The sequence below is a fragment of the Impatiens glandulifera genome, chromosome 5, assembly GCF_907164915.1.
Source record: "Impatiens glandulifera chromosome 5, dImpGla2.1, whole genome shotgun sequence".
NCBI lineage: Eukaryota > Viridiplantae > Streptophyta > Magnoliopsida > Ericales > Balsaminaceae > Impatiens > Impatiens glandulifera.
The window spans coordinates 7924129-7935106 of NC_061866.1; the positions used below are offsets into that span (position 1 = coordinate 7924129).

At 32.0% G+C, this 10978-nt stretch overlaps 2 protein-coding genes across 2 annotated transcripts; one reads left to right on the plus strand and one right to left on the minus strand.

Annotated features, from left to right (window-relative positions):
- Nucleotides 1-5057: 5057 nt before the first annotated feature.
- LOC124938965 (benzyl alcohol O-benzoyltransferase-like) lies at nt 5058-6461 on the plus strand. Its single transcript, XM_047479484.1, has one exon. It carries the CDS (start codon nt 5058-5060, stop codon nt 6459-6461), a length of 1404 nt encoding a protein of 467 aa, XP_047335440.1.
- A 1241-nt stretch (nt 6462-7702) lies between these two features.
- On the minus strand, nt 7703-9694 carry LOC124940508 (probable WRKY transcription factor 26). The gene is made up of 4 exons (XM_047481030.1): nt 9313-9694; nt 9115-9216; nt 8392-9023; nt 7703-8274 (listed from the first exon to the last, which is right to left on the minus strand). Exons 1-4 carry the CDS (start codon nt 9628-9630, stop codon nt 7896-7898), a joined length of 1431 nt encoding a protein of 476 aa, XP_047336986.1. The 5' UTR covers nt 9631-9694; the 3' UTR covers nt 7703-7895.
- Between the last annotated feature and the right edge of the window lie 1284 nt (nt 9695-10978).

Consider the following 10978-nt stretch of genomic DNA (forward strand, 5'->3'; position numbering starts at 1 on the left):
TCCTAATTTTGATCTCTAATCTCGTGACCTTACACACATGTTTATACTCCGGTCAATCAACATATCATTTATATATTTTTAACCGTCGATATCTCCTTTTATTATTGGCTTCTTATCTCGACAAATCAACCACAAATCCTCACCTTGCATCTCATCATATTTACTCTTATCGCGACTTCTTTTACCCCCACTTTAACAATCAACAACCAATCTCCCAATCAACCACTTCGGTCAATCAACATCTCATTCATATATATATATATATATATATATATATATTTTAAAAAACTAATATCTAATTTGTTAAGAAGACCCCTTATATTTACACTCACTTCGGCCAACCAATCACCAAATCTCAAATGACATTTCATTTCGTGACCCACACACCTCTTATCCCCTCGGCAAACCACCCACCAGTCTTAACCGACCTCTTGTGACTGACACTTTTTCATACGCCTCTTTATCCACTCGACAAACCACTCACACAAACTTAGTCGAACTCTTGTGACTGACACTTTTTCATATGCCTCTTTATCCTCCCTCGGCAAACCGCCCACCAATCTTAATTGACCTCTTTTATCCCACTTCAACAAATCAATAACTAATTCCAATCGATCACACACCTCTTATCCCCTCGTCAAACCAACTACCAATCCCCCAATTGACTTTCATCTTGTGACTCACACTTTTTCATATGCCTCTTTACCCCCTCGACAAACAACCCACCAATCTTAGACGACCTCTTTTATCCCCCACTTCAACAAATCAACAACTAATATTAACTGATCACACACCTCTTATACCTTGTCAAACCAACCACTAATCTCTCAATTTACCATCATCTTATGACTCACAATTTTTCATATGCCTATTTATCCCTTCGACTGACAAACCACCCACCACATGACCTCCATCTCATGACCTCATACTTTCAAATGCCTTTTATCCATTGTTTAAAAGTTGTGCCACCATATATTATACTCAAGAAATCATTCTTTAACATTGATATCTCAAATATTTATAATACTCACTTTTAAATTTGTAGTTTTTGGAATCGAATCCTAGTCTTCAACATGAAATGTGAACACTTTAACTGGTAGACCACTTGAGATTGTTGAAATAATTTTATAATTTTGTGTATGTATATATATTTTGTATTTAATATTTACTACCAATTAGTTAATTAGTCGACATCTTATGACTCACAATTTTTCATATGTCTCTTTATCATATTTTCATATGCCTCTTATCACTCGGTAAACTAACCAGCAATCTCAATCGACATTTAACCTCATGACCTCACACTTATGAATCAAATATTTGATTCATATTTTTTTTGGGAAAAACGACTTAGCGTTATTTCATTAAAAATTCCCAAAAATGGGAAAAAAACCACGAGTTTAAGAGATCATTTTAGACAGGCCTATAATGATTTTGAAGTTGTAACATTCTGAATAAAAGCTAAAATGCTAAAAACGTAAATGAATTATATGATTACAATGCTTTCAATTCTAGTGAGTTTAAAAAACGGTAAATTCCAGTTCCTACAGATATTTCAGTTCTACTCCGTGCTTGAAATTCTTGTCCACGCACTAGTAAAAAATGTGTTATTAGTGGTGAAATTTAACGGCGGTATATAAAACCGTAGTTAATACCTTACATATAACTACGGTATATAAAACTGCAGTTAATATCTTACTCTAACTGCGGTATATTAAACCGCAGTTAATAGTCTTATTTTTAACTACGGTATATAAAAACCACAGTTAAAAGTCTTAACTTTAATTACGGTATATAAAACCGTAGTTAAAAGTCTTACAATTAACTACGGTATATAAAACCGTAATTAAAAGTCTTACATTTAACTGCGGTATATACAACTGTAGTTAAAAGTCTTACCTTTAACTGCAATATTATATACCGCAATTAAAAGTTTTATCTAGTATATAAAACCACATTTAAACGTCTTATTAAGATTATCAAACATAAAAAATCTTATTCATAAATTGTAATTTCTATTATTTTAGAAATTAATTGGGATACAAGTTACTTTGAGTATTTCTTAACTTTTATTATTTTAAAAATTAATTATGATATAAGTTTATAAAAATTTGGATAGATAAAATAATTATAAAAGTTAAATGATAAAGTATTTATCATTAATGTATAATAAATATTATTATTAATATTATATATATATATATGGATATTTTTATTAAGTTATTAGAAATATATATTACTAATATTATTTATAAATGTGTTATATTATTAAAAAAATATATAAATTATTTATTAATGTGATTAAATTATTTTAATGATTATATAAATATAAAACTAATATAATTTAGTTAAATCTTAAAAACAAATTGTTAACCGTTTTCAATTTTTTTTTTATATATAATTGTAATGGTAAATTTTAATTTTTTAGAATATATATTATATATAAATATAAATTAAGTAAATATACTAAAACTTTAAAATTTAAAGATATTTATCTAAACTAAATAATATGTATGAATAATCTTATATATATATATAATTTATTTATTAATAATTATTCTAAAATTATGCTTTAAAATATATAAAATTGACCTTCTAAATAATATAAATATATTATTTGTGCTTAATAATATTTATAAATTACTTTATTTTCAATATTTATATAAAATACATATTATTTTAACTATTATATATAAAACTGCAGTTAAAAGTACTTTAATAATTTGATAGTGGTAGGTATAAATTATATAGAGTATAAGTTATATAAAAGTATAAATTATAATTAAGTATAAATAATATAGGGTAGTATAAGTTATTGTGGTTCACCTGCCTATAAATTTAAAACTGTTAAAAATAAAATTTAAAATGTTATCATATTTTTAAGTAATTATTTTCACTGTTTTTTATCATTAATTGTGCAAATGTACTTATTAAATGCTAAAGACAGAAAATATTAATATATTATAAGGATATAAATATAAAAGTAGCTTTATAATAAATTTGATATTTGATATTTTATAATATATAATATATAATTAATAATATTATATACTAAAAATTAAGAATTTGAGGCATATGAAAAGTAGGGTTCAAATATGTTGTTCTAAATGACATATTCTTTTCGGGAAAAATGCCAATTTTATCACTGAATTATAATAGAATATTCACGTATATCATTGAACTAATTTTTGTTCGCTTATACCACTGAAGTTAAGATTAATATTCATCTATGTCACTACTCCACCAAACCTCTAATCCCGTTAAGTTTTTGTTAAATGAGACGACATATGGAATTAACATGTCATCTTTTTTAATTAATATATTGACATGTCATATTTTTTAATTAATATATATTATATATATTTTTATTTATTTAAAATTCTAAATAATAAAACATTTATAAAGTCATTAATAATTTCTTTCTCCTGTCCTAATTAACTAAACCCACCATTCTTCTTCTTTTTGATTCTTGTTTTTCAAAGGATTCGATTTCTCAAATAAAGGAGAACCGAAGAGAGACTGACGAGTTAGCGAGAGAATTGAGGGAAATGTGAGATGAGATTTTGATTTCAGAACCCTACAACGACGAACTTTGACATTTAGCTGAGCCTTGGACCTCAACTTTTTCTTCTTACTTCGACCAGTCTCAAACAAAGTTCACAATGAACAATGATGACAGGTAATGAAGTTTACAAATCTTCTTCTTTCTGTTGAAGGCTTATTTCTAGATTATTGTTCTTGTTCTCTTCCTATATGCTTCCTTATCTCTTCCGAGTTTGTTCTCCTTTCTCTTCCTATATTTCTGAATTATTGTTCTGTTTTAAAAAGATGAAACTATCTGATTGATTATGGTTTATATTATCAACAAGAATACGTTATCAAGATAGCATTTCTGATTGATTATGTGAATCAAGAGAAGAAGAATTGTGGGTTTAGTTAATTAGGGCAGGAGAGAGAAATTATTAATGACTTTGTAAATGTTTTATTATTTAGAATTTTAAATAAATAAATATATAATATATATTAATTAAAAAAGATGACATTTAAATATATTAATTGAAAAAGATGACATGTCAATTCCACATGTTGGTTTCATTTAACAGAAACTTAACGGGGGTGGAGTAATGACATAGATAAATATTAATCTCAACTTCAATGGTATGAGCGAACAAAAATTAGTTTAGTGATATACGTGAATATTCCATTATAGTTCAGTGATAAAATTGACATTCTTCCCTATTCTTTTCTATATACTATTTTCATAAAAATTAATTATTTTATAGAATAAGTCAAAAGTAATAAAGAGAGAAAGAAAAGTCTACCTATTTTGTATTTTGTGATGGTGATATCCATTAAAAAAGCGTCACATGTACAAAGAGAAAAAATTAACAAATGTGTGCGGTGAGGTGATGCTTCACTTTTGTGTATAGGTACTGTCACTTCATGAGTGAGATACAAGTAGTGTATGTATCTATTAAGAAAACGCCACATGTACAAAGTGAAAAAATTAACAATTGAGTGAGGTGATTGTTCACTTTTGTGTTAATTTAGTTATATATGTGAGAGTAAATGAATATTTGATTCGGATTGTGGTTGACCTGTCTATTAATTTAAAACTGTTAAAAATAAAATTAAAAATATGGGCATGAAATGAAAAATGGGGTTCAAATATGTTGTTCAAATGACATATCTTTTTTTATGTACTATCTTCACAAAAATTAATTATTTTATAGAATAAGTCAAAAGTAATGAAGAGAGAGAAAGAAAAGTCTACCTATTTTGTATTTTGTGAAGGTAATATTTATTAAAAAAAACGTCACATGTACAAAGAGAAAAAATCAACAAATTAGTGCTCAATTTTGTGTATAGGTGTCACTTAATAAGTGAAATACAGGTAGTTCATGTATCTATTAAGAAAACGTTACATGTACAAAGAAAAAAAAATTAACAAATGAGTGTGGCGTGGAATAGCCCATTGTATATGGGTATAAAAGGAGCCGGGAGATCTAATGGAAACACTTAATATGAGAAGAAAGAGCTCCTTGAGAAATTAATTAATGGTCGCCCATCGATCTGAAGCCATGAAACAGTTGGTGTTCAAGGTGAGAAGACAGGAGGCTGAGCTTGTGCTTCCGGCTAGGCTGACCCCTCGTGTTCACTTGCCACTTTCAGACATCGATGACCAAGAGGGTCTTCGTTTTAATATTCCCTGCATAAACTTCTACGGGGGCTCTGAACTTGATATTAGTGATGATATGGGTCGCCGTAGAGATGACCCAGTAAAAGTTATTCGTGAAGCCCTCTCCGAGGCCCTTGTCTTTTACTATCCATTTGCCGGTCGTTTAAGGGAAGGACCTGCAGGGCGTAAACTTATCGTGGATTGCACCGGAGAACTAGGAATCTTGTTTGTTGAGGCCGATGCTGATGTTACCCTCAAGCAGTTAGGCCTCCCCCTTCAACCTCCGTTCCCTTACTTGGAAAACCTTCTTCACGATGTTCCGGGCTCGGACTGTATACTTGGATCTCCATTTCTTTTATTTCAGGTAACGCGCCTCACGTGCGGTGGCTTCGTCGTGGCATACCGCTTTAATCACACCATGTGCGACGGGACAGGAATGATTCAATTCTTAACGGCTGTCGGAGAACTTGCACGAGGGAGAGAACCTTCTGTGCCCCCCGCATGGGAGAGAAAATTGATGAGCGCCAGGAATCCACCGCGTGTGACTTGCATTCATCATGAGTACGATGATGATGATCAGTTGGTCGGAGGAACCCCACTTGGCCTTGGGGATTTAGTTCATCGTTCTTTCTTTTTTGGATCATCAGAAATTGAGACATTGAGACATCTCGTCCCTACTCCCCAACAACTGGCTACCACATTCGACTTGATAACGGCCTGCATCTGGCGATGCCGTACCATAGCTCTCGGGTTCGAACCAAACGAGGATGTGCGGATTTTTTTTGCGGTCAATGTCCGCAACAAGTTATATAATCCGCCCCTCCCAACCGGTTACTACGGCAACGCTATTGCGTTTCCGAGTGGTTTGAGCACGGCAGGTATGTTATGCAAAGAGCCGTTGGGTTACGCATTGAAGTTGGTAATGGAAGCTAAAGAGGATGTGACAGATGAGTACATGAGGTCGATAGCTGATCTTATGGTCTTGAGGGGACGACCTCCCTTCACGGAGGCACGCGCCTTTTTGATTTCAGACTTGAGGAGGATAGGGTTTGGAGATGTCGACTTTGGTTGGGGAAAGGCCTGCTATGCTGGAGTAGCCAAGTCCGACGTGGGACACATACCGAGCTTGATCAACTTTTATGTATCCAGTAAGAATGATAAAGACGAGGACGGAGCTCTCTTGCTACTTTCCCTTCCTGCTACTGCCATGATCGTATTTGAGGATCAACTACAATGCCTACTAAAACATGCTATTAAATATCCTATCATATCAACTTTATAAACATAAATGAAGTGAAATTGACCATGACAAATAAGTTTATTTAAGTTATATTTTAAAATATTATGTCATCTATAAATTTGCTTTGTAAGGTATATTTGCTTAATTTGTGTTGTTATTTATAAATTTCTATATAGTTTTTTATATTTTACTATAACTATGAACTTCTTGGTCTTATATGTTATTTTTTAGTATCTCATATGAAGAATCTAATTTATTTGTTTATAAATGTAGTGGATGGATGGGTATTATCTAAAATATATATTTATCAATTTTCCTAAGTTGGAAGAGAAATTACTGCACATCCAATAATCACTTAGTGGGTTAATTCACATCAACGAGAGGTAATGATAATAAGAGTTAAATTCATTCTCGTATCGATAGATTTTTAGTTAGAGAATCTATTTTTCGAGGGTTTTCTAATATATTTTAAAAGGTCCTTCCATGAAGTTGTTCAGATCATCGACCGATTTTGATGGAACGTCGTAAGATGGAGAGAACATATCGACCATTTAGATTCGAAAATAAATGGTTGATCAATGAAGACTTTATATCGCGTGTGCAATAATGGTGGATGAGTTAGACATCAGTTGGTTCTCTATCGAGTAAACTCTTTGTGAACTTAAGGAATCTACATAAATTTCTCAAAAGCTGGTTTGTGGGAGATCGTACTTTATTTTGTGCTAAAATCAATGACATGTGTAATGAAATTAATGTCATTAACGGGGCTGAAAAGATTCGTGAACTCTCCGTCGAGGATGTTAATTCTCAGATTCACATTATTAGTAAGTTGTAATGTACTAACTTACACAACCCTTTATCTATTTACGAACTATAACATATCATTTATTTATTTTTGTCTAGTACAATGTATTTTATTGATTTATAAAAGGAAACAAAATTCTCTATATTTCATTTCAAAAAGAACTTCCAACACCTTAAAAAAAGGTTAAACTTCGACATCAGATAGTATGGTTGACCAAATCGATCAAATTCGACCCTAAATAGTTAATTATTTAAGTCATTAAACAAGCCAAATTGAAAAGCCTCCCACTAAAATTTAAACTAGAGAGTGCTTCAATCTTCAAAAAGTCCACCCATGGAAAAGATTCAATTCTAGCTAATTATCTTTAAAAAATGTACAATTTGTAGAGCCCAATGTCAGCACCTTCGCCATAGATTTGTTCTAATGTCTATGTCTCAAGACTCAACAATTGAAGTGATATAATTTGAAACACAAAAAGGAGCTAGAACTTAGAATCAAATAGTGATTATAAGAAATATGATTATCATTGATTTATAAGAAGTGTTGATATAGAATTATTAATATTGTCAAGGTTAATTGAGAGCTTATTATAACCTTTTTATCTAACTAAACCATAAACCTAAATCTAAACACAAAACCAACAAACAAACATTTTTTTTATCCGAAAACTTTCAACGTAGAAACGAATCAAAGAACGACTCCTCCATGGTTTCTTTCTTTGCGGCGTATGAACCACCATCCGCCATTGAGCTCCCGACTCCTGACAAACCGTAACTTCCGGGCCCTTGGATCAACTCTAGCCTATGGGGGGCTTGCTGCTGCGATTGTGGCCTTGTTCCTAAGCTGCCTGTCATTGCCAACGGCCTAATTGTTGTGGAACCGGCTATAGCAAGTTGTCTATTGACAGCATAACCGCCACTTCCCCTTGGTGCTGGAACATCGTGGTTGTGTTTTCCCTCGTAAGTTGTAATGACGGCTCTCAAATCCTGGGATGCTCTTTCCACGTGTTTTCTAACCGGACAACCAATCGACGTACATTTGTAATAGCTCCTGCGCCCAACACAAAAGAAAAACAAGATTAAATTTTGTGCATGAAAAAGTTTTCATAGCTAGAACACAAAAACTAATGTCTTCAAAGTAACGAGTACTTCTGACATAACTAATTACCTAGGATTCGGATTTCCTTTAACGACTTTTTGTCCGTATTTTCTCCAACGATAACCATCGTCGAGAATATCAATATCACTCGTGGTCTGAACCACGACCCGAGGCTCACGCACAGTCTTGTTTCCATTAGCCGAAATCGCCTCGTTTTCATTTTCATTCTCATCTAGAACTCCCCCTTTCCATCTTTTCGAATCGGGCTCGTTGGTTTCTTCCGATTTGGTCATAGAAGATTCCTTATCGACTTCTTCTTCTCCGAACGAAATTGAAGAGTTATCCGGCGTGTTCACGCTGACACATTCCGGTTTCGCATCATAGTTCGAAGAAGATAAGGTTGACTTTCTAGAAGGTTGAGGTTTAACATGATTATGTGTTCCTTTGTAAACAATCTCTGTTATTTCACCTTCCAAATTCCTCTCAACTTTCTTCTTTGTAGGACAATTCGGATAAGTACACTTATAATAACTACGAGGATTCTCACTTCCTTTAACTTGTTTCTGTCCATATTTTCTCCAATTGTAACCGTCGTCTGATTTCCTCTGTTCTCTCATGTATTGAGGGTTTGGCAGCGGCTCTGACCGGATCATCGCCTGAACCGGTACGAATTCTTCTTCTCTTTTGAACACAGCCGACGTCTGTTTCAAGAACATTAAAGAATCTCAGATAATTTTGAATACAAAAAAAAAACCATTAAATAGAAAGGAAGAAGAAGAAGAAGAAACATACCCCTGTTTGTGGAAATTGAAAAGAGAAATCCGAACCATTGTTAATATCATTCTTAAAAGCAGCAAAACCCGAAAAGCTTCCAGTTGTTGGAGATGGGAAAGCCTGATCATAACAAAAACAGAGTATTATTATCATTACTATTACTACTACTATTATTATGAATCGAATTAAGGCAAAAAAGATTGAATCTTTACTTACATCAGAAGAAGAGAGAAGAACAGGTGAATCCAAGAAAGAGTTTTGATTCATACCAGGTGGAAAAGAGAAGAAAGATGAAGGAGAAACAGGAGGAGGAGAAAGAGGTAGAAATGGGGGAGGGATTGATTTGAACTTTGGAATATCATTTCCATTATAATCTGAAAATCCCCAACTATTATCAGTTAAATCTTGGCCAAAGTTACCCATTTCTTCATTTCCTTTAGCAAGGAGATCAGTGAAAGAAGAATTCATGAATTGGGATGAGAAAGAGAAGGTAGGAGCATGAGAAGTATTCAAACCGCCACCAGAAGAAGACATAAGAAAAACCAGAAGATAGAGAAAGAGAGAGAGGTGGAGAAGATGATGATGATGATCAATTGTTGGACATATCTAGTGGAGTATATATTATACTCCTTTTATATATTGTAATGAAAATTAAATAAGTGTCTTTTCTTTGAGCTGCTTCTTGGAAACTAATAATAATAAATAAAAATAAAAGGAGAATTTTGACTGGAAAAAATTTGTGGGTCAAATGTTGTGGCCTTGACTGGACTTCACTAGGCGGCTGAATTAGAAGGGAGGAGGGGGGGTGTGATCATATGTGTTGATGTTTATTTGAGTATTTTTACACAGCCACTTGTCACTGTTTTAGTCAACATATGTATAATAAGGGTAATATGGGTATTGTAATGTTCTTGTTCTTAAATTTGATGATAATTATGCAACTGATTGCGTTGTTTTTGTATTATTATTATTAAACCGCCAATTGGCGTATGTTTTCAGGTGTGATTTTGTTTTCCACCATCAATGGTGTGACAACCAAATTAGGACAACCTATAATGGTTAGGTATATATGATCATCTGTTTATCAATGGAATGAAAAAAGGAATATTTGACTAATTTTGGAAGTTAAAAATTTTATTTTCGTATTATGAAAATTCATTATCGAATGATAACTTTACGAATGAATGGATCGAATAGATTTGAGAAATTGAAAAATGGGTATAAGTTATTTATTTTATGACACAAAAAAAGAAAGCTCTTCTATTCTTAATTCATGGTTTCTCTTGGCTATAATGTTCATCCGATGAGAGATGGGCTCGATTCCGATCGAGAGTATGCTCGTAGCCACCAATTAAATAAATAACTGTTAGGAACAAAAAGAATCCTTTAATTTAGTCTTCCACCCTTTCCTGGTAAAATAATCTCTTGTTAAAGGTGAAATCTTTATATATTTATGGGTCTATTTAAAAAAAAATATTCATGAATAGTCTATATTTAATTTATCTTAAATAAAAATATTGATAAAAATGTGTTCAATATCAATTAATTTTTAGTCATTGGAATATTGGTATATTTTTAGAAATTAAGTTTTTGCCTAACATTATTCTTGAACATTATTCTTCTCATGGCATTCACTTCATGGCGTATATAAAATTTCGGAAAAAAAACTGACTTAGACGTATGTACTTATACAACTAGCTCATTTAAACGTACGTACTAATAAAAAATCATTTAAACGTACGTACTATCAAAAATTGGCTCATTTAACCTCTTTTAGTAACCATGGTTAACTTTTATTTTTAAATTTATATATTTATTAATTAAATATTAATATATTTTCTCTCTCTTTCCTTTTCATTTATTATTTCATTTATTACTAATA

Excerpts from the sequence above, each read along its gene's own strand:
- LOC124938965 (XM_047479484.1), top strand. The coding sequence starts at position 5,058 with ATGGTCGCCCATCGATCTGAAGCCATGAAACAGTTGGTGTTCAAGGTG.
- LOC124940508 (XM_047481030.1), bottom strand. The coding sequence starts at position 9,630 with ATGTCTTCTTCTGGTGGCGGTTTGAATACTTCTCATGCTCCTACCTTC. Across the intron at positions 9,024-9,114 it reads TTCAATTTCCACAAACAGGG|ACGTCGGCTGTGTTCAAAAG; the intron begins GTATGTTTCTTC and ends TTCTTGAAACAG. Across the intron at positions 8,275-8,391 it reads AAAGGAAATCCGAATCCTAG|GAGCTATTACAAATGTACGT; the intron begins GTAATTAGTTAT and ends TGTTGGGCGCAG.